Raw genomic sequence first — 24,296 nt, 5'->3', positions numbered from 1 at the left:
GGGTGTTTGATATATAGGATAATCTTGCCTTTGGTCCAGTCTGCCTTTTTGCTTAACTTGTCAAAAGCACTATCAATGTGGATAATTAATCTACATCTTCTCTGCCTTTGCTAATCAGCTCAGGTAAATGATGTACTGAGATCCCCACTGATGTGAATATTGGTGTAAGCAAGAGGTGAAACAAAAAAAATGTGCTAGCATCTGAACAGGCAAAGTAGGGCTCTGCTAGTGTTCCTGGTAACAGCTGTCTGTACGCATTTCACAGCAGTCCACAAGCTTATCCTGCCAAAGTAGATTTGCCACTAAATCTCCAGCAGTGTAGGCTTACTGACTTCAATATGGCAACATATTTCAAGAGTCCTACTGTTTCTCACATCTGGCTGCCCTGCCAGTTGTTAACTGGGAAGCTGTTCAATGAGCACTGCCACACTCTTCTCACATTACTCTTCTAAGTCCATTGCTGACTTCCCATATTTCTACCACAAGTGTGCCCGTATTCTCAATTTTTGCATAGAGGGCGTCTGTTGTGAAATATGGTAATAGCTCAAGCCGTGTCCATATGATCCCATTCTGTTGTTGTCACTTAGCTCCTGCTTGTCACCACAAGCCGCTTCCTCTGTCTTCTCTGATGCATCTTTTGGCAGCAGCTATTTCAAGATGTGCCAAATAAACACCGAGAAATTTTCAACTCCGCAAAAGTTGAAACAAAAGCATGGTGGGTGGTATATCAGGTTAAGGTCAGCTGGATCTATCACTTGTGCTTTTAATAGTGAGTTCTGTGGTCCCCAGATAACTTGCTCTATAATTTGCTTCTGCAAATACAAGCATAATCAGGTGAAGTTGCTGGGGCTATGAATCATGGCATCTATGCCAAATTAGCATGACTACTTGCTGTGGCCAAATGCCACGCAGTAAGAACTTGGAGTGTACAGCAAAGGTTCTTCATTTTGAAAGCTATAAGGAGATTAAATCATGCAGAGGAGTTAAAAGTCCTCAGAACAGTGAAGAATTACAGAAACATTCCAGGTCCCGGTTGGGAGGAGATGATCACACTGTGTGTCATAAGAAGGGGAACTGGCAAACCTCCCAAATCGGCTGCTCAGCAGGGCAAGTGGAAGGCTGTGCTGCTGCAGTCGTTCTCTCTGCAGCAATGAAGGAAGGGTAACTGGAGATATGTCAGACCTAAAAGGTTCCTGGTGTAGCTTGCATCCTTTTCCTGATATTCATAGTATTTCTTGTTCTTTTTTTCTTTAATTACCCGTGGTTATTTGTTTGCTTCACAGCTACAGGCTCTCAAGCATTTAAAGGTAGCATGAAAATGGCACTGGAAACTGAAAACCAAGAAATCAGTTGGTGGAGAATAATTGAGTGACTAATGTTCCTTGGTGCTATTTTGGCAGCAGGCAGTTTGAGGCTTGCAATCATCCCTATAGAAATGAAGGAGGTAAATTTAGGGTCAAACAAAGAAGGGTCTTCAGGACGTCTCATTTTAAAATGGGATTTCAGGCAAGCTGAGTAAATTGTTCTCACTTGTTCCTAGCAGAAATGAGCTTTCGCTTGTATATGAAATCTGCCATAAAGGCGTAGATGCTCCAGTTATACATTTAAAAATGAAACTGCAACTTTAAAGGTGAGAGAACAGAGATGAAGCGATGAGCAAGCAGAGATCAGGCTGCTCTGTTACTAACTCACCAGGAGACCATTTTTCCCTCTTTACATACAATGCATGTTTAAGGGAGTTAACGTAAGAGGGGATTTCTGTATCCTGCAGGAAGAGAATTGGCCCCACAGGGTCATTAAATAGACCAGGGTACAAGTTATGACTGGTCTGCCACCATGTTCTTCTTTTATCTTCCCTGGCAGATTCCTTCATGCATAAGCTCTGAGGGCAATCCTGCTCCTTTATTTCTGCCTTGAGAGACTCCTCGGGCATCCACACTTCTACCTGGCCCAGTCTTCACCAGAAGTGGTCCCAGCTACTTCCATTCCCATGAAGTCCTTTCCTTAGGTAGGAATTTGCCTGCTCTTTGTCTGAAGCTCAAGCAGGATTAATAGCTAGTTGTCAGACATAGCCATATGGTATGGAGCTCAAAATGCTCTAACTGCCTGGGTATTTATTTACCTGGGGCTCTGAGCTCTGCATTGCTATAGTTATGTCACTGTCAATTCTCAAAATAGCTAGTTTAATGCTAGGTCGAGTACATCTAACCAGGTAGTAGTCCTACATTTGTTGGTTGAGGAGACATACTTTACAGGTTATGCTGTCATTACGTGCTAACCTTGGATTAAATAAACCCAGTAAAGGGAGCCTAGAGTGCCCTAATTTGCTACATTGCAGTCCTTCTATTATTAAGTATGCTGCTGAATGTGTGAAAGTGTGGGGGCTTAACAAAAACTTGATAGAAGCAAAGCCCTGTGGTAGCTGGCAATGGCAGATTAACCTTTCCCTTGCTGTAGAATTTGCACAACATACTCTCAAGCAGTGCCACTGGAACCATGCAGAGCAGTACAAGAAACATTGTTATGGGTACATAAAAGGATTGTCAATGAGTACTGTCATTCAGATCACCTTGGGAGAGAGAAGGGCTTAGCACCAACAATAAACTGCAAAGTGAGGGTCTTGTTTGAGGCAAGAGGAAGAGCGAGATAACTGGTGGCAAGAAACAGTACAGAAGATGAACATGAGTGGAGGAAAAGAAGTTCTGGACTGTTTGATGACAAGGTGTTCCTCAGGACACTGGATATGCACAAATGCTGAGAGAGGATGTGCAGGAACTACCAAACCAATGTATTTTATTTGAGGACTGTGGGCTATCTCCGTGGAGAGTGTGTCAGAAACACCATCCACCTCAGCATCCTGAGGCTGCTGAAATCTGGCAGGGCGATTTTGAAATGTGAAGGGACAGTCCCTGTGATCACTCATGGAAAACGCATGGTCAGGGAGAAATGGACTATTTAACAGAAACACAAATGTTGTGGTCCAGGGTGTGCTTTGTTCTGGGACAGCAGAAACTGTGGAATACCATCTTACAGATTTTGCTACTCTTGGGCAAAAGAAGTTAGGATAATCTTATGTCGTGGTTTAACCCGGCTGGCAGCTAAAAAATATGCAGCCGTTCACTCACCCTCCCCCCTCCCTCTCTAGGACGGGGGAGAGAAATGGAAAGTGAAGCCTGTGAGTTGAGATAAAGACAGTTTAATAAGACAGGAAAATAATAATAATAATACAATAATGATAATAGTACTACTACTACTACTAATATGTACAAACAAGTGATGCACAATGCAATTGCTCACCACCCGCTGACCGATGCCCAGCCTAACCCCGAACAGTCTGGCCCCCTCCCCTGGCTAGCCACCCCTATATATTGTTTAGCATGACATCAGATAGTATGGAATACCCCTTTGGCTAGTTTGGGTCACCTGTCCTGGGTCTGTCCCCTTCCAGCTCCTGCTGCACCCCCAGCCTGCCTGTTGGCAGGACAGAGCAAGAAGCTGAGATGTCCTTGGTTTAGTATAAGCACTGCTCTGCAACAATTAAAACATCGGGGTGTTATCAGCACTCTTCTCATCCTAAGCCAAAACACAGCATTCCACCAGCTACTAGGAAGAAAATTAATTCTGTTCTAACTGAAACCAGGACATCTTATTAAGACGATGTCACTGTGATGACCTAGTATACCCTTCAGCACCACCAAGAGTTAAGAGAAATCAGATTTACTCTGAGTTATCACATTTCATTTTTTCCCCGCTTTTTGTTCTATATAGCAAGCTATGTGCTGGCTTACTGAGATCACTCCTTTGTCTGATCTGCAGGATTAGAGATGAGCTACCATGTATGAAACACAGTGTTTGAAATAAACAGAGCTTCTGGAAAAATATACAATTCTTCTGGTGATATAAACCTAGTTTGTTTTGTATTACTTGTTTCTTCTACAGATTGAAGAAAGTGTCATTTTATTTTTAGGTGTACTACTCTACTGCAGCTCTTTTGAAGCAGTGTTGAAGGTTTTCTTCTGCAATTCATAGTTGCTGAAAATGGATTCATCTACATTTAAGAAACTAATGCTCTGTCTTGCATTCTCACAATAACTTTGTAAATTGAGTTGTTTAGTTTACTAGTAAGTGCCTTTGTAATCATGTTCTGTGGGTGGTATCTTTTGCTATAAATTGCCTGAAGAGTTTTAATAGAAGAAAAGAGCCTGAAGGTAATCGATTTGCTGCAGGCTGGAGCAGGCCCAGTTAATCTTAATAGTCTAGCCATCCCACAGCAATCATTTGAACCTTAATAATCTCAGCCCTTCCAGTTACTAAGAGCTCCTTGACTGTATTGATTTTGGCAAAATGTAAAAATAGGTTTCTGGAGTTAAAAATCAGCAAAATATATCATAGAGGTCTTTTTCTATGCCAATTAAATGCAGAACTCCTTAACTATCTGGAGACTGTACATTTCAACCACTCAGCCAGCTCCTCTGGTTACTAAATTTATGGCAAAGCTGCATGACAAAAATCAGATATAAAGATGAATGGTTTGGGGAACTCTTTCTGTTAGTTACTTGGAAAGCAGTAGGGAAAAGAGTATGTAGTCTTCAAATGTTCAGAGAGTGTTCTTTTTACACTTTTATTTCTATTTAGTATATAATAAGCACAGATAAATGTTTCTTGTAGTATTAATCTGTTACAAGTAATTCATGTTTGAAGAAGGCCCTGTGTTATAATAGGCCCTGTGGGGGACTGTTTGTTTTATGTAACTGCATCAGGTGGCCAAATGAAAGATATTTCTTCCTGTGAGCCTTGCCTTGCTCATTTTTTTTCAAGATAAATGTAACACTTACTGTTTGAAATTACCTTCCAAAATACTTGTGGGTAAAACACTGATTTTTTGTCAACAGGGCAACAAATGTGGAGCTGAGTATTTGTGGACAGATAGGCCCTCTGTCAGTCCCACAGACTTTCACAACTTTTTTTTTTTTTTTTTTTTTTTTTTTTAATCTCTACACTATTATTGTGGTAACAACATTCCTACTATTGCAAAGACAGCAAAGGCAATCCTTTTCTCATGTATCTTCTACCTTGATAGGTGAATCTGGACCAAAACTACCTTCCCGTGCTAACAGTCTGACTGTATAGTGATCAAACATAGTTTGAAATGTTTCAAACATGCCCAAAACTCATGAGTAGAAGACCTGTGAATACAGGGTGATGAAGAGAGAACAGGGACAAAAAAAAAAAAAGTGTAAAGACAGAAATAAAGTGCACCAGGGAAGCAAGAAGTATGTATGGTTGAGAAAGGTGTTGCAGGGGAAAAAATAAAAGGGTGGCAGAGAGAAAAGTGTCAAATGGATCAGTCTGCTCTATTTAATCAACTTTGTCAAAGAGAGGTAATTAAATTTGTTTATCAGTGTTGGATGAGTCACTGACCACTGTTGTGTGCCACGCAGAAAAGCACAGGTAGGAAGAGGACAGGCAGTTTTGCTGTAGCTGGGTGCCGTCTGCCAGTCGTGCTGTGCGTTCATCACCCTTAACAGAACGGTAATTCTGGGTGTTAGTGTGGGAGTCGTAATTGCTGCCCTGATTTACTGGTAAAAACCACTTCAGAAAGTTGTACAGAAGTCTCCCCTCAGGGAAGAGGAGGGCCTGGGCTGGTACATAAGCCAGCCAGGCACCCCAGCACCCCAGCTGTAAAGCATAGCAGTGAAACCTTGACATCCGTGAGGTCCACCCGAGAGAAACACCAACCTCTTGCTATAAATGTAAGGAGACTACAGTCTTTGGGCCAACCTCAGCTAACGTAGGCTGCTGTAGGCCAGCAATGGAGCTTTTATTTCTGACTAAACATGTGATTGCATGCCTTAAATGAAATCCCAAGTGCGGATCGGTGCTTCATTCTCTAAATATTACTTCAGAGCGGTGGCTCTTGATGATTTTTAACCTCCTGTCCTGGTTTCAGTTAGCACAGAATTAATTTTCTTCCTAGTAGCTGGTGGAATGCTGTGTTTTGGCTTAGAATGAGAAGAGTGCTGATAACACCCCGATGCTTTAATTGTTGCAGAGCAGTGCTTATACTAAGCCAAGGACATCTCAGCCTTTGCTCTGTCCTGCCAACGGGCAGGCTGGGGGGTGCAGTAAGAGCTGGGAGGGGACAGACCCAGGACAGGTGACCCAAACTAGCCAAAGGGGTATTCCATACCATCTGACGTCATGCTAAACAATATATAGGGGTGGCTAGCCGGGGGGAGGGGGCCGGACTGCTCGGGGTTAGGCTGGGCATCGGTCAGCGGGTGGTGAGCAATTGCATTGTGCATCACTTGTTTGTACATACTATTATTACTTTCGTATTATCACCATTGTATCATCATCATTATTATTATTATTATTATTTTCCTGTCTTATTAAACTGTCTTTATCTCAACTCACGGGCTTCACTTTCCATTTCTCTCCCCCGTCCCAGAGAGGGAGGGGGGAGGGTGAGCGAACGGCTGCGTGGTGTTTAGCTGCCAGCCGGGTTAAACCACGACACCTCCAAACCCAGAGATGTGTCCTGGCAGGAGCTGGTGGCTGCCGGTGGACTTGCTTTGCCAGGGGCTGGAGGGGAGCTGTGTGGGGCTGTGGCAGAGGTCAAGTCCACAGCTAAGTGTGTTATTGTCACACCTCCACGCTTAAACTCCCTAAAGAAGGGAGAGAGGCAGGAGCAGGAGCAGGAAGAGTTGCTGGTGTTGTTTTATATGGCTGGGCTACCCCGAGCCAAACCACCTTCTGGCTGCCACCACGACGGGAATTAGGTGAGAGGACGGGGGACCCTCCAGACACATCTCCCTCATGAGGGCACAGGAATTAACCGAGGCGATGCTTGAGGAACTAGGAGCGGGAGAGGATAAAAAACACAAGCGTGGGGACAGGACGAGGCGGTGAAAGAACCGCGGCTGCCCCTGCGGGAGGCGGCAACAGCCGGAGCCGAGCCCTGCGGGCCGCGGCAGGGTTGCGCCCGGCCGTTGCGCTGCGGGGCGGCGCCTGCCTCAGCGGCGGGCGGGCGGTGGGGGTCGGAGGGCGGCCGTTAGCGGGGGAGCACCGCCCCCGGTCCTACGTGTCCGCGGCCGGGCGGAGCCCAGCCCCGCCGAGCCGAGTCCCGTTCCCTTCCCCTTGCCGCTCCGCCCCGAGGCCCTGCCCGGGGGTGGGGGAAGCGTCTCGGGGAGGGAGGAGCGCCCCGTTGCCGGCGCGGCCCGTCAGGGACTATGCGGAGATGGCAGTCCCGAGCCGAGGCGGGAACAAAGAGTCGCCGCCGCTCAAGCCCGGGCAGCGCTCGCCGGGCGGCAGCCCCCGCAGTGGCCGCGGACGGCCGGCTCGCTCCCCCGGCAGGCAGGTCCCCGGCGGGGCCCGCGGCGTGCGGAAGGGAGGCGGCGGGCGGCGGGGCGGCCGGAGCGAGCCCCCGAGAGGCTGCAGGGAGGCGGCGGCGGCCGGCCGGCCGCGGGACGCGCTGGGCCGCGGCCCCCTGGGTCTGCTGCGCGTCTGCGGAGAGCGGCTGCGAGGTGGGTGCGGGGGGCTCGGGGGACCGGAGGGGGACCCCGCGGGGAGCCCCCGTGGCCTCCGCAGCCCCCAGGGAAGGGGCTGCTGGCTGCCCTAGCAGCCTTGGGGGGCTTTGAGGGGGGCTCTGCTAAGAGCATTGGGCAGCGTTGGCATCGCCTGCTGGCTCGCTGTGCGGGCTGGCTGGTGCCTTGGAGTCTGACTTCTTCCTGCAGCGGGTTTATCTATAGCGCCTATATATGCGCTGCTCGCCCTCTCGCAAGTTACTTTGCAAAAGTTGTTTCCGGGAATTAAAACCCCGAGGATTCGTGCGTGCACTTTCACAGCCCGCCTGTGATGTTCAGAGCTTGCTGTGTGTGTGCAGCTACCAGCTCGCCGCGTGAAATTCTTGACCAGCCTTCCAGACTGTTGAAAGATTTTTGCAGCACTGTGATGCTGCTAAGTTTGAGCGGTTCGACAGAGGCTAGTCGTCACTGATGCCCAAAATATTCGGTTTCTTTTGACAGTGTTTGTTGATGACAGAAGGGCCTTCATTGTAAAAGCTGATAGCAAGATATGGCTCACTTTCATTCTGGGTAAGTAGAGGGAGTGAGCTGGGGAGAAATCTGCCCTTTTTGCCTTTGTCTCTGCAATTGTAAGCCATACCAAAATATATTTGGAAACATAACTTTAAAAAAAAAAAAAAAAAAAAGCCTGATTTATATTGAAGAGGTGTCAGGAAATAGCTTCCTACCTATGGAGGTGTTGTTTGTTTGTTTATTTATTTATTTATTTATTGAAGTTATAGCAGCTGATGTGGTATTATGACATTTATAGGAAAGTAATTGTTCACGAGAGATTTACAGATCTCCCCTATGCAGTCATTAATTTCTAGGAAAAAAAAATAGCAACTGTTAAGTAAAATTGTTGTTGTGGTCAAAACAGCTCCTTTTATAAGGATTATGGGTAGGAGAAATGTAACTGTAGGGGGGTGTAAATTCAAATGTTGTTATCTCTGGGTATATTTGGGAGTTAATGATAAAATGACTAGTGGCCAGAGTGTTGGAAAAAGCATCTAAAGTACCTGCAAAAATAAATAAATAAAATGCATTTGTAAAGTCAACAAAAGTTAAATAATCGCGTATTTAGCAAATGCACAGTTAGATATTCTCTTGAAGGCATTATGTTAAAAGACTGTCAAGGTATTCCAAAGATGCTGGTATTACTGATGACACCGCCAGTGGTCCTTGTTGCCAGAGGGAGTTTCTTCAGTCTGATGAATTACATTGCAATGTAGCAGCAGAGGAACAACGCTTAGCTTACAAGCTAATTTATGACTAAACTGTTGCGGAATTGCTTTGCTTACCTCTGTTTATTCAGCATTTCCTATACTAGCAGTGACTTGTGATGCAGAAACATTAAACAGATGGTCAAAAATTAAAGAATGCTTTCTTTAAAAGCATGCTTTCTTCTCAAAAGAAATTTGAGAGCAGATTAGGTAGAGAGCCTTATCATTTCTGGAGTTTTAATTTGACTGTGAAACTCAGATAGCCAACTGAATGCTTAGACTGTTAATAGTAAACCTATTGCAAGTAGTGAAGTATGTAATAGCACACGATATTTGCAGAAGCAAGGGATGTAAATGTGATAAATATGAAATAGTATTTTTTTGTAAAGTTTTGGTGGTGAAGGTCTAGATCTGATAAACAGAGGCTACTGCTGTTGGAGCTAGTGTTGTTACGGGGTGTTACTTTTTTGTTTTAAGACCAAACTCCAATTTAGGTGCCACAATAAAGTTGTCAGGTTTTCAAGAACATTCTTCTACAGCACCTGTGCACTAATTTTTTAATAACCCTTGAACTGAGGCCTAATTGTGATTGCACAGAGTCTGACGATGGAACATCTTCAGAAAACTGCAGGAGCAGTCCATGCTTACACGCTCCTCATTGTTACCTGTTGTGCTGTATTCCTACTTAGTCACTTTGGTAATTAGCGAAGTGTTAGTCAGTTTCTCATATGTTCCATACCCTGGTGTATTACGGTGTCTCAGCATTTGTTGTTCACTTGGTAAATGGGTTCAGTATATTATGGCTTTTAACAATAGCTTATTTCTTCAGTATGTAGTTTCCCAGTGCTTGTCATAAGCCATTCACATTGCCTTTTTTGAACATGGGGAATATGAAGAATAAACAGCCTTAGTCTGCAAAAATCTGATCATATGCATTGCTTTTAATGATTGTTACACTGGGCAAGAAAATGGCATCTGCAGCTTCAAGTACGTGGCAGTTGTATAAGTTTTTGTAGCATTAGGACTCTAGTATCCATACGCTTCCTTTGCTCCCCAGTAAGGACATTAGTGGGATCAAGGGTGGCAATTTAAGAGAGCTGATCTGCAAATTTTCCATCAGAACCTGGCTTAATGTACGTCTGGATGCATTCAGTCAAAAACTGTAGATTTGAATTCATAATGCAAGTCTATGCATTATGCGTATCGTCTCTTCATGTAAGTAACTACATGAATTGCTGAGTGATTATAAAAGGTTTTGCTTCTATACTTATAATAGAGTAATATTATGAAGCTTCACAAAAGTGTATATGAGATTCTTAGAAAATAACCGTGATTGAATGTATTTACAGTTAATGGATTGATTTATAAATAAAACATTTACAGAAGGGAAGAATCAGCTTTAAATATATTGTTTCCTCTATGAAATAAGAGAATGTTTGCATCTGAAATATAATTTCCATGTTAATAGATAATTTATTTGCAACTTGAAAATACTATATTTTTGGCTTATTTGGAGGTCATGCATAGTACTTATAGCTAATACACATTTTTTGCCCTTGATGTATTTACTTAGTATGTAACCTGTCTTAAAAATAGATTTGTTTTATTGTTAGAGTGTGTGAAAGTTTATATGTAAATGTATTTTGGCATGTAATTTTACTGTGAGTCTTAAAAATGTTACTGAGAAATGAAATAATGCCTTGTGTTTCTGTCTGCAAATGTGAGGTTCAATATGTAATAAGAAAGAGAGGTATGGACTGTTCTGTTTCCTTCTGCCTAATTGTTGCAAAACATGCTTGTTGATTGAATATGGTTTGCTGTGTTGCTTATGTAGCTAATGTGCTTACCTGGAATTCCCTGTCATCTGCTTTTCTGAACAAAGAGTGTAAAGCTTCTCCATTAGAACTAATGTCCTTAGTATAAAAAATCTGCAGCGCTGAAACTTTTCTAAGACGCTGAATTCCACTTAATGAGAACTATACTGAGAAACTCTTCAGTGACTTTTTTTTTCCTTGAGAGTATATGTAAAAATGTGAAGTTCTAAATGAAAGCTTATGGAAATATATTAATTTTTTAACTGAAATCCAGGCCTCTATTTGAGAAAACCACTTCAGTGATTAAAGTGGAGCTGAAAGATCCTTTAAGGGAGTTTTACAGTGTTATTGTATAACCTCAACTAGTATGTAGAACATGTGACTTGAGGTAAACGTTTTCCTTTATAATTGCAGACAGGTAATTTAAAATCATTTTTCCCCCTTAGTTCTTTCTTTAATCTTACTTTTTTTTTTTTTTCTGTCTTACCCATGTCCACTTCATTTATCTTTGTACACAAAACTTTAATATTCAAGTTCAAGTTCACGACTGTAACTTTGTCAAATGTGGTGACAGTGATAATAACTGCCACTGGTGGCAGCAACATTTCCAGGCTCTGTGCTAGAGGAACATGTGGTTTGGAAATATATATGGGGCATGAAATATACATTCAGTTGGTTTGGCATTTGCAAAGGATTTTTTCTTTTTGTTGTTCCTGCTTCTTGCCAGAAGCAGACCATCATACACGTGTAACACGCAGTTGGAAGACACATTCCTTCAGTAACTCTTGGGCTATATTCTGTGTGAGTGTGCAGGTGTTTGGTGTAAGGTGCAAGCACCTGGAGCTGAGCTGTGCCATGCTGTGCCATCCTGCCTCCTGCTGCTGGAGGCATGTGGAGATCAGCACCCTGGAGAGGGGTGCGGTGCTCTGTCTCTTTCTGTCTCTGGCCAGATGCAGGCAGGAGGGCAGTTGTCCTCTTACCTCTCGACTCCAGATAGCCTAGGTGCACAGAAGGACCCTCCGCTAACCAGAAGGATTTCTTGTATTGAAGGCCACCAGTCTACCTGACCAAGTCCCTCTATCTTAATTCCTACCACTTATCCCTCACTTGCACTAGATTTGATTCCACAGTGAGCTCAGGATTCATTGTGGGTGCTACCCATGCAAAATGGAGTGGCTGCTTCTCTTTTTTTTGCACAAGAATTAAGAGACCTGTTGTGGTGGTTTTACCTTGCTGGGCAGCTGAACTCCACCACAACTGCTTTCTCACTCCCCCTCCTCAGAAAAAGAGGGACAGAAAAAAGTATCCTGGAAAGAGAAAAAAAAAAAAAAAGTTAATGGGTTGAGATAAGGATAACTTAATTAAAGGAAAAAGGAAGGGGAGGGAGGGGAGGGGGGGCTGGGGAATGGCAAAAGCTGTGTGGAACCACACAGTTAGAAAATAACATTCTCTACTTCCCATCAATGAGTGATGTTCAGACATGTACTGCAAAGCAGGGCCTCAATACATGTATCAGTTGTTTGGGAGGACAGATGTCTTCATAACAAGAGCCCCCCTCTGTTGGGTCTGTCTGGGATGGAGTCACCTTTCCCTGCAGCAGCCCATGCCCCCTCTCCTTCTCCTTTCCCACTCTTTATTGCTGAGTGTGACAGCACAAGGTATGGAATATCCCTTTGGTCCATTTAGGTCAGCTGCCCTGGTGATGTCCTCTCACCACCTCTCGCCCACCGCCAGCCTGCTGGCTCTTCAGGTGGTTTGGAGGGATGTGTGCCAACCCTGCTCAGCAACAGACACAACACTGGTGTGATACCAACGCTGTTCTAGCTGCAAGTGCAGAGCACAGCACTGTATGGGCTGCTACAGGGAAAGTTAACTCCATCCCAGCCAGACCCAGTGCACCTATACTGTTTGCTTACCACTTTATCATTTGTCATTTCTGTTGTTCCTTCACATTCCTCCCTTGTTCTGTACCTAGGTGACAACAGTGCAGCTAGCATTCCATTTGTCCATTTTGAGACTATTACAAGGCAGACTCTACTATTTTCAGCAATTACAGTCTCCATTAGGTTTATGTTGACATCTTAAAAATGTTTCAAATTTGCTATATGTAACGTACAAGTGCTTATAATTCAGTTGTGTGTCTTGATAGCTGAAATGGGAGTGCATTAGGTTCTGATGGATCACCTTGAGTGATGCAAGGTACAGGTGGGATCACCTATTGCTGAATGCCACCAGTGTCATTTCAGAGTTTCAGAGAGTTGCCCATAAAAGTTAATTCAGATACTCCTATTCTGCTGCTGCTCTGGAGGCTGAGTACCTTCTGTGCATCTCTGAAGTAGTACTATAATTACTTAAAAGAACACGATTTAGTGTTATGTGATTTAAATATTTAAGTAACTTGACACCTTTTGTTTCCTTTACAGCTGCTTTTGCAGGAGTCCTACACTGGTAAGATTGTATTTATTGCTTTAGAGTAATATGGTACTTGAAAATGTCATTTTGACTTATATTTAGACAAGCTATTGCGATAATTTATATTTAGATCTTGCCTTTCAAAACCAAATTGTCATCTCTAAGATGAATAATTCTGTTCTCGTGAAGCTGACTTAAAAGGTTTCTTAAGCCTGTTCAGCCAAGAGTGAAGCCTGTTTTGCAGCTGGAAAATCATTGGAATCGTAGAATATCCTGAGTTGGAGGGGATCCACGGGGATCATGGTTCAGCTATGTAAATTCATCTGCATTTCCTCTAGCAGTCCTTTTTTCCCCTGAGTGGGTTTTGAAGGTCCAGGTAAACCCTTTCAACTTCTTCCTTTGTTCTGCTTATTTACATAGTGCTTCAATTTCTTAGTTTTGCATCATATTCTCTTTGACCTCTTCAGAGAGGTCTGGCCAATGTTTTCTTTGTGTACAGAATGGCCTTTCAAGTAGTTTTTGTCAATGTAATCCCCACATTTCAGGGTCCATCCTAATCCTCACCTTTCGTGTTTTGTAGGGACCTGAAACAGAGTGGTTTCTACAGTGATTTTCACCCAGCTGCCTTTGCTGAGATAACAAGTTTCTTCCACTGTGTTTTTGTTTCCTACCTTAAAAAGAACTATTGATTTTAGTAGTCTGCTTCTTGCAAATTCCTGTTCAAAAGCAGGGCCGTGTACACTGCTCCGTTTCTTTTCCATTCTCTTTCAAGAGGAAGTTCCACTTGGACTTTACAGATTTTTGCCTCCAAAATTATTTGCATTTTTCCTGTCCTTTTTTTCTTAGTTGCACATTTATTTAAATAATGTTAATGGTCCTCATTTCTATGTATAATCACAGATGTCTGCATTAAAATACAACTCAGGGAAGTTTTTAGCAGAGAAAACCTACACTACGTACATTTACACCATAGTATTTCCACCAGTTTTTAATCTGTACTTCTTTTCATTTGTAGGATATTTGAAATTTATTTCCAAATATTTGCTAATTTTAACAGCATTACAGTTTTGTTTCTAAAAAGCATTAGGGTATTTTGAAGTGCAGACGTTTAAACTTATTCCATAATAACATTTGATAAATAGTCTATGGATCCCATTTTTCCATTCAAGGTTGTCTGAACAGAGGAGAATGTTGATACGGTGCCCGAGTAAAATAGCAGTTTATAAGTAGACTTTGGGTCTGTGGTGAATGTTTTGCCAGCTGTTCCTTGGTGTGTAGGACTTAATAAAGGTTCTAAAATGCCTGACTCAGAATTAATTATTGTTATTCTTTAACAGGTGTCACATAACAACTCTTTTTGAAAATGACCGTCACTTTTCTCATCTGTCAACGCTAGAAAGAGAAATGGCCTTTCGCACGGAAATGGTTAGATTATCTTTTAATAACAATTCAGTGATTGCAAAGCTTCTCTTCATAATATTGTGATTGTGGGCTTTCCAAAATTTCTTAATACTGTCTGGATAAGTAAAAATATTTTGATATCTTGCATCTAACATGCATTATGGTTTTACGTATAGAGCATTTGTGTGTCTTGAAGTTGATAACATTGTGAATGTATCTCTTCACAGTTCGCTTCAAATATGATTTAAAAATGTGATTCTAGAGGACCTAAAATACAGAACTGCAAAAGTCTGATAGCAAACTTCTGATTATAGTCTTGTTATGCAGCGGTTTTTAAAGTCATTTTTAATTAATGTTTGCATATGCATACACCTTTTGGCAGCTTTTATTAGTTTGAGAATTATGGAATATTATGCTAATGCATAGTTAGCTAACCAAATGAGAGATTCCAGACATTGTGTTATGACTCAGACGGTAAGGAAGCCCACACTGGTTGTTTCAGTGGCAGTAATAGGAAGAGATTTGAAAACAGGGAAGTCATCTTGAATAATTTTTTCCTATTTGTTCTAATACAAAAATAATTTTAAAATTGAAGCTTGCATGTGGTGGTTCATGAAGCAGAAGTGATCTCTTTAATGATAAATAATAATTCTGCTCTCCTGTAGGGTCTTTATTATTCCTACTTCAAGATAATTATTGAGGCACCATCATTTTGGAATGGACTGTGGGCAATTATGAATGACAAACTAACTGAATATCCTTTAGTGATTAACACCTTACAAAGGTTCAATCTTTACCCAGAGGTGAGTTATGTTTTGAAAATAAGATCCTTAAATATATGAGAAATCTCTGGTTTCTTTAGGCTTGATTATAAATTGTGAGAAATGTTACTCTGGAAAGTGTAAAGATACAGTGATTAATGAAGTGTTGCTTAAATACTATATTTTAGTTCCAGATTTAAAATGTGAAAGTTAACTTCATAAACTGTGGTCAATTGCCATTGTTATTAACTGTTCTTGGACTTCAAGTATGTTCAACCAAATGCAGATACTCTCTGCATCCTGGTATTTCATACCCTACAGTTTCAATCCAGTTCTATACTCCCTGTTTATTTTTGTTCTTTTTTTCTGGAAGTAATTAGCCAACATGGTGTACTTCAGGAAACACGATATACGAAGTATAAGTGATATGTGACTATGTCTGCAGCAGTGAAGATGCTGAGAGGTTATTTTGGCTTGCATTTTGTGTAGGATGATAAACTAATGAATCATCATAGTCTACTGTGGCCTTAAAATCCATGAATGGTAATAGTTTATTTTGCTAGTTGTGGAAGAAATTCCTCTTTAGAAGACTGTCTGCTGTTGTTTTGTATGTGCTTGTTACCTGATTGCATTAAGTTTTCTCTGCTTTTTTTTTGTCACTAAAGAGAAGATGTCATTAAGTACAGAAATGTTTGTTTTTCTCTCTTGCAGTGTTGCCTGTGTCTCTTAAATATTTTGCAGAAGGGAAACTCTTTTGGTTAATGTACATTTATGTAACTCCATGTGTCAGGAACAACTTGTTTCTTGGAGAACCAGGGACTCATAATGGCTGTAATTGCTGATTACTAGCATTTATACTCATTCTCCTGCTCTGTCAGAGCAGAGCTGCTTCCAGGAGCTGTATGTGTAAGAGCTCCCAGCATGCATGTATTTTTACAACTGGCATGTTGTGATTTCATTTGCTTTTTAATTTCTTGCTCTGGAAGTACTAAATGCTATAGGCTGTTGCTTTTCGTTATCCTCTTGTTGTCATGTGTGGTGATTGGTTGGTTTTCTTGTTCGTACTCCAAAGTGATTGCAGTTCAGTTCTAGAAATGCAACATTAGGAATGTGTGCTGTATTTGAGTAATATGGTTACTTTCTTTAGCTGAGAAAGATTTTCTGACTTCAGCTAGTGCCTGACTTGGAAAACAAAAGTAACTTCTCGAGTGAACTTGCTCTTAGAGAATCATCAATACCACCATGAAAGATGACTAAGTAAATTGCTCTTGTTTTGATTTCAACACCCAATAAGATACAGTAGCTTGACTTCCTGTAAAAACATTGAGTAGATTACTGTGCAAAAAATGTAGGCTTGTCTGTTCATTCTGAGTTTTCTAGGGTCTTACTGGCTTATTGAACTTGGTGATAAAGTATGAGTTCATTCATCTTTTCTGTGCCTGTGTGAACATGCAAAACAGACAAATGGTCTCCTCTGCTCCTTTCAGTCAGTTGCTACTTGATGTCTAGCCTTCCTGTAAACAGCTTTTTTAAAAAGCATGTTTCTTGAGTGCTCTTGTTTCCACATAACTGTATCTATAAAGTAGTGAACAGGTGCAACTTGACTTCTAAAGCGTGTTCTCCAAATTTATCTAGTTTTACTTGTGATGGGTGGTAGGAAGATGCTTGTGGACTTATTAGTTGGCAGTGAATTTTTTTCTTCTGATACCCAGTACCCAGTCATGTTTCCTAAAAGTGTTTAATTTCCTGTTTAATATTGTAGAAGCTTTCCAGCTCTTTCTGCCCAATAGAAGCATTAAGGCTGAATTCCAGTAAAAATTTGTGTGTAGTGGATCTCAAAATCAATTGCATCAAAAATATCCTTGAAATCCAGTTATTAAACAGGATGTAAAAGCCATTAATAGAATAACTTACCTGCACGTACAGCTGATATTAGCCATGAAAACTTAAAAACAAATAAAACCCCCCAAAACAGTCTGTAATGAACACTTCATCATCTTTGTAAATGATGAAGTAAACAAAACAAAACAAACAAACAAAAAAAACCATTCTTTACAATTGCACAATGTTATAGTGCCAAATAAAGTTTTGGTTTTCTGGGTATTTGCTGCAGTTAGGCAGTTTCAGTAGCTCTGTAGGTGTTTTCATTATGTGGACCCTGATGTGAAGTGACAGAGAGATAATGTGTTAATTTCATGTTAATAACTGGTTTGCTCTCTGTCTGCTCACCTTTACAGAACAGTTGATATTTCTGTGTGTAGTAAGAATGATGAAAATTTGAGTTGGAGTGATAAGTGTTGCAAAGACCCATGTAGTTGGGGTTAAGTGCTTAATCAAAGGCAAGTAGTAAAAGTAATTGACTTTTCTACATGTTCTTTAACAGCAAAGGACTGGTCCACAGAGGATTCCCTGAGTGTGAGAGCCAATCTATTCTTTTCCAAGTTTCACATTTACTGACCCATCCAGTATGGGACAGATGAAATTCCAAAAATGTCATTGTGTTCTAATTGATCTAGCAATTTTGTGCTACTGGTTTGCTTCCATTTTTATGTGCGTGTTTACTGTTTCATGTGAAATAGCTTTTGGTAAAAATGTTTCTGTGCTTTGTAGGAAATACCTAAAGCCCTTGGTAGCATTTTTAGGGAGTATTCATGTGTGGTAACATCTGCAGCTGACATAAGCAGTTGTGACATAAAAAGGTTAAGTTGGTAAATCAGATTTATTTATTTTTTTTCCAACATCGGTTCAGCAAGAATGCTTTATGTGCTTGGGGTAATGACAGCTTCAGGGCTGGTGGTGCAAGCATGCTAGACAGGTGTGTCTCTAAGCTTCCATTCACATTCTGTTGGCAGCGTACAAACCATGATCAGGTGATGAGAGGAAGGATTTGGAATTGGTTCCCAGCGTTGTTGTTGTCTACCTGAAGAGGGGGCAAGTGTCTGGTTCTTGTATGCACACATGCGCAGCAAGAAGTGCCAGGGCACAGATGGTGAGGGAGCCCCCAGGACTTCAGAATAGTGTACTACACAGGACACAATATTGAGGCAAGGAGTCTGGGTCTAGACAGAAAGATGCAGTTATGTTTGGAATATATAAGGTTTATGTTGCGAGAGCATAAAGAGATGAAATGATTAATGGTGATTGGAGTCTTAGTTTGAAAAATTAATAAATCATAGGATTGAGAACAGCTGAAGTTGGAAGGGATGTCTGAACATCATCTAATCCCACTCAAAGCAAGATGAAGTAGAGCAGATTGCTCAGGGCCATCTCTTGTTCAGTTTTGAGTATCTTCATCTCTTTGGGCAGCCTGTTTTAGTGTTTGAACACCCTAATAGTGTCTAAAAAAAATAATTTAAAAAGAACTTTTATATGTAAGTGGAATGACCTACACATTTCAATTTGTGCTTATTGGCTCTTGTCCTGTCACTGGGTGTGACTGAAAGCAGTCTGTCTTAGTCTTCTTTACTCCATCTATGTCCTTATTATTTCGAGCAGCCCAGAACAGGACTCAGCGCTGGAGATCCATTTTTACCAGCCCTGAAGATAGGGGAAGGATCATCCTCTATGCCTCCTGACTCCCTAAATACAGTTGAGGATACTTTTTGCTTTCTTTGTGACCAGGGTTCATTTCTGGCTCACTTACAGCTTGTCCACCAGGACACCCAGGTCCTTTTCTGCAAAACTGCTTTCCAGCTTTTCTGCAAAACCGCTTTCCAGACTGCTCCCCAGTCTGTACTGGTGTGTGGGGTTCCTCCGCAGTGCTGCAATTTCACATTGTGAGATTCTTGTCAGTGCATTTCTCTCACCTGTTGAGGTCCCTCTGAAGGGCAGCACAAATGTCAGCTGCTCCTTCCAATTTTGTATCATCTACAGACCTGTGGAGGGTCCTGTCATCTAGTCATTAATAAAGCTGGGGACAGATTTTGCACCAGTATTGATCCCTAGCGTGCTCCCGTAGTGACCGGCCTCCAGCTGGCCTTCGTGCTGCTGATCAGTCTTCTGAACCAGTGCAGCTAGTTCACAGTCCTGTGTCCACTTACACTGTTTTTCATCAGTTTGTCCAGGAGGATATTACGGTGCAAGGTTGAGAGCTTTCCTAAATCAGGATAAAGAACATCCACAGCTCTCCCCTCATCTAACAAGCCAGTCATCTCAGAAAGCCGTGAAGTTAGTCAGGCGTGAATTCCCCTTTGTAAATCCATGCTGGCTGCTTCCAGTCGCTTTTTTTTTTTGGTCATTAGTATGTTTGGAAGTGGTTTCCAGGAAGATTTACTTCACAGCTGTGGAGGCTCAACACCGATGGGCAACTAAGGACCACCATGCATGCCACTCTTACATTCCCCCTCCTCAGAAGGACGAGGGGTTAAAAATACGATGAGGGGAAAAAAAGCTCCTGGTTTGAGATAAGAACAGGGAGATCACTCACCGATTGCCATCACAGGCAGAGCAGACTCGGGATAAGGAAAATTAACATAATTTATTCCCAATAAATGCCAGAGTGGAGCATGGAGAACTGAAAGCAAGCTAAAGACAACCATCTCCCACATCCGTCCAGCATTAGCTCACCTTTGAGCAGCAGCAGGTCCATTCTGGGGCAGCTGGCTCTGGTCTGACATGGGGCAGCTGCTGGTTTCTGCTCGCAGCCCCCCTGCCCTGCTACCAAAGCCTTGCCACATAAGCCCAATACTTACCTTATTAGGGATCAAGCTGTTATTCCCTGTATTTGCTTCTTGCCCTTCTTAATGATGGAAGTGACATAAACAGTTTTATTAATTGCATGGGGAGAGAAAAGAGGGAATCATATTTCCTGTACGTGTTTTCTGTGGCACAGGGTTGGGACAGATAATGCTGCAGTGGTGAAACGTACTTTCAGTCTAGGGACCCCCAGGTTATAACTTTCAAAGCAGCTTAACTGGAATGGCCACATTATTCATTTATGAACTCCATATAGTCTATTACATCCGGACAGAATAGCTTGATAATCTTAACTCTAGTGACTTCGCTGTGAGATTAGTTGTAGCTTTTCTTTGCATAAAATACTGTTGTTTTCTGTGTCAGGTATTGAGATTTAATTTGGTTGTTGTCATAAGAATATTACGACTTTTCCATGGAAAATGGAAATGCTGTCCTATATTGCATGTAGAAGCGCTTTCTAATGCATGCTTAAGTTTAACCTACTAAAGTTTATCTGGGTGAAATAGAAAAACAAACAAATACAAAAATGGGGGGGGAAAATAAAGATTTGGTCCATTAATATTTTGTCCATGTGGAAAAAATAAGCAATTGTTTTTTAATTGATTTAAGGTCAAGATCTGGGATTTTAATATCTGATAAACAAAATAAGATAAATGGGGAACCTTGTGGAAAATAGTGAAATATGATTTTTTTCAAATATTTCAGTTTGATTGATTTAAATTATTTCTATTCTCAAGTTGGCATAATTTTAGTCTATTACTGAATGCTTGGTCTGTGCTGAATGCCTTCAGTGAATTACAGTCAACAACACTTAGTAATTTAGAGACATGCTGAGCTTGAAAAAAGTGCTTGGTGACGGCCGGTTGTTGTGAGAGGTTACCTTGGGCAGTGAGCTAATCTCCAAGTTCCTTTTCAGAAACTTCAAATCCTGTTTTCTGCCTAGGTGGTCCTCGCCAGCTGGTACCGCATATATACTGCCATTATGGATTTTCTTGGTGTACCAACAAAGACATGTTGGACTGTAAACAGAGGAAAAGGGCTTAGTCCTGTTGAAAGCTGTGAGGGTGAGTTGTGTTTTGTTCTAGTTTCTCCCTGGAATCATATAATCGTGGCTTTATGTATGTCAGAAAAATAAATAAATAAATAAATAAAAATATTCCTGTGTTTATCACTTATGTGCTTTCATTTGGCTAAACCTGTGTTTTGGCAGATTCGCAACACTTGTGGAAAACATGAAAAAAGACACTTATAAGAACACCAAGGGTGAAAATGTGGGCTTTGCTCATTAGAGAGTTCCTCCTGTCTAGGAGTACTACCTGCCTCCTGCACTTCAAATGTGCATAGCTGTAGTCTGAGCCTTCATTAAATTGTGCTTTTATAAGATGTCCTAAATATAATTGGAGGCTGCTTTGGATGCATTAAATTTTTGTAGGATCTGTAATTCATTCCAAGATACTACATTTCAAAAACTTACCTTCTGTATTTCCTCTCCTAACTAAAACTTGAGGAGTGGGAGGGAGGGGGAAAAAGATACCCACAAAACTCCCTTTTGGAGAATATTTTATGTAGTGATTTTGCTGGGAAAGTACCCTCGTGTGACCTAATATTCAGTGTAAGAATTTCAACCTTATGTCTTGAATTTGACATCATAGCTTCTTGCTGACACTTCTTAGCTTTTTTAATTTTATTTTGACATTCAAGTATAGGCTTTTAAAGTAAATTATACTATAGAAGTACATTGCCCAGAAAAAACTGTTGATGTTCTACAGTTGGTTAAAGCTAACTGATAAATGGTAGTTGTGTAGTTGTTTCATTTTATCATTTGAAATGTCTTTGTGTAGTCACACATTAATATTTTTTCCTTTGCACAAAGCTATACAAACTCTCTTCAGAGCTCAAATGATTCAATTCCTCTAATGTTGTCAGAAGCAGTAAACAGTCAATAAATGTGTAAGTTACAATTCCTGGAGTTTTTAAACAAACAAAACAAAACAACCACCACAACAAAAAAACAACAAACATCCAAACAAGGAAACTCCACAGCTACTGAGGCTACCATTTTTGGAGGTCATATATTCATCTTATTTTGGAGAACTGTCATGCTATACTTTCAGCAATAGTGAATAAACATTTCTGTGTACTAAACGCTGACGTTTTGCTAGCTTCTGTGTAGTGAAGTAAAGCTTTTTAAGTTGTAGTGCAGAAATGATTAGAGCCAGGAGGATTTAAAGAAAGAACAACAAGCATGTGAACAAAGAAGTGTTTGTGAATGAATAAACTGAAAGACGTGCATTACTAGAACATCTGTTGGCATCTAATGAAAGAAGAAAAGCAAAGAGCATTATGTGTAATTTATGTTTAAAGATAGATTTACACCTGAAAGAGAATGGAAGTGAGAGTATGGGGAGCACAAACCTGTTCTAAAATCCTTTATGATTTCAAAATTTCTGTAGAGAATGTTGTTACAGTAATGCTTACCCCTTCTATACATTTCTTTATATACATATATAATATATAGGTAAAGCATCCCTCTTGGTTTGTTCTGTTTCTGACTGCACAAATGCTGTGTGTACCCCTCCTCTTCTTTTAATAGTATTTTTTTTTTTTTTGGGGGGGGGGGGAGAGAGGGGAGGAGGGGAGTGTTGTCTTTTGATTTAATCTTCCCAGTAATATGCATGGCATTTTCTTTTTTTTGTCTCTTTGTGTAGATATATTAAGTTAATCTATGTAATGTGTTTTCTTGTAGTGATTGTGTAGTGATTTATAAACTATATGATCTTTTATGTATATTTGACAATGTGTTAATTTTTTGTTAGGGTTGGGAGACCCTGCTTCCTTTTATGTTGCTGTGATTTTTCTTTTGAATGGATTCATGATGTCACTGTTCTTCCTATATGGCACATACCTCAGGTAAGGCAGCTGAGACTATTTAATTAGTACTGGTAGTCTGCTTTTACAATAAAATTAAAAAATAAAAAATAAAAAAGGTAAATGCTAAAATATTTTGATGGTATATTATTTGTTTGTACTGTAGTAGTATTTTTACTGTAATATATACATTGTCACTGAAAAGTAGTGGGACAGAAGCTTGTTGATTAAAGTAAAATGCTGATGCTGCAAAAACATGGAAAATTTCAGTGAAGTGATACGTCATTGATACCACTGTGTTGTGGATAAAACTAATTATTATGCAGTTTTAAAATAACTTTTTTGTCCTGATGGTATTCTTAAAATTACCAATGTTACTCATTTTTAAACAAAGTTTGAATGACACTGCACTTGTTGAATGACAAGACTGGGGTTTTTAGTGTGCTTTTCCTCCAGTAATATTGCATTTGTTTCAATTTTAATATAACTGACAAGGCAAAATGTTTTTTATGATAACACATTCTTTTACAGACATACATATACTTCCCTTTTTCAGTGAATTTCTGTTTTCAGTATTTGACCTTAAATTTCAGGAACCATAATATACTTTGATACAAAAGAGATTCCATGTTCTGCAGAAAATAAAAGCAGAAATATTTGTGCCTCTATTTTCATTTGCCTGTTGTGCAAAAAGCTGCTACTTTTTTTTTAAGAGATGTGTTTTTTTCCCCCCCATTGGATGTGAGGGCGTTCTGGCTGTGACATCTGTCACCCCATTGATCGCCAGGGTTGATCCAGCTGATCTGACTGGCTAGGCGGGTGTCCCCTTCCTCCCTCACCGCTCCATGTGCGTCCCTCCCGAAGCTGCATGCTCAGTCGAAGAGGACGCCCTTCCCCGATAGAGGCGTACTGTTCATCGGTCAAGAGTATACGGTAGCTGCGCTCCCCTGCTAGAACCTCCAAACAAGCTCAAGGTCCATTTGTAGGAGAACGTAGGGTAGTCAAGCTTCCAAGACTGCAGACACATCCAAGTGAGGCACTGCATGGGGCAGTCTGCCATTGTTTTTCATCCCTGGAAGTCTTTAAAAGACGTTTAGATGTAGAGCTTAGGTTTAGTGGGGACTGTTAGTGTTAGGTCAGAGGTTGGACTCGATGATCTTGAGGTCTCTTCCAACCTAGAAATTCTGTGATTCTGTGATCATTTTGTGGCTTCACTGATGTTTTGTTCTCTCCCTGCTTTCTCTAAACCATATGGTGATGGTTCAGATAAAGAATAGCACAGGGCAGGAGCTGAATGTGATACTGAAAAGAGGAAGTTGCGTAGTACAACTGTCAGAGATTTGGGAGTAAAGCATGTATGTCTTTCTTAACAAAGAAAGTAAATCCCTCTTTTTTTTTTGAGGAAGTAGGTAATCTTTGAATATTTGTGTGACTCACTTGTCATGTTTCTCTTAAGTTAGGTATATGGAAAGCCACATTTCATGTATTAATGTCACTGAAAAGTCAGTAATGTCTTATCCAAGGAAAGTACTGAGAAATTAAATACTGAGTATTGGA

General features: G+C 40.9%; 1 protein-coding gene across 1 annotated transcript in view; it reads left to right on the top strand.

Annotated features, from left to right (window-relative positions):
• Positions 1-7,222: 7,222 nt before the first annotated feature.
• Positions 7,223-24,296, top strand: part of DPY19L1 (dpy-19 like C-mannosyltransferase 1) — a 50,839-nt gene continuing 33,765 nt past the window's right edge. Inside the window, 7 exon segments of the mRNA XM_032181428.1 lie at positions 7,223-7,526; positions 8,028-8,096; positions 13,026-13,050; positions 14,352-14,439; positions 15,081-15,218; positions 20,815-20,935; positions 22,688-22,781. Coding sequence (XP_032037319.1) covers positions 7,241-7,526; positions 8,028-8,096; positions 13,026-13,050; positions 14,352-14,439; positions 15,081-15,218; positions 20,815-20,935; positions 22,688-22,781 — 821 coding nt within the window. The 5' untranslated portion in view covers positions 7,223-7,240.

Source organism: Aythya fuligula, chromosome 2 (assembly GCF_009819795.1).
Source record: "Aythya fuligula isolate bAytFul2 chromosome 2, bAytFul2.pri, whole genome shotgun sequence".
Classification (NCBI taxonomy): domain Eukaryota; kingdom Metazoa; phylum Chordata; class Aves; order Anseriformes; family Anatidae; genus Aythya; species Aythya fuligula.
The sequence above is the reverse complement of the archived record's forward strand: the minus strand, read 5'-3'. Positions and strand labels throughout refer to the sequence as shown.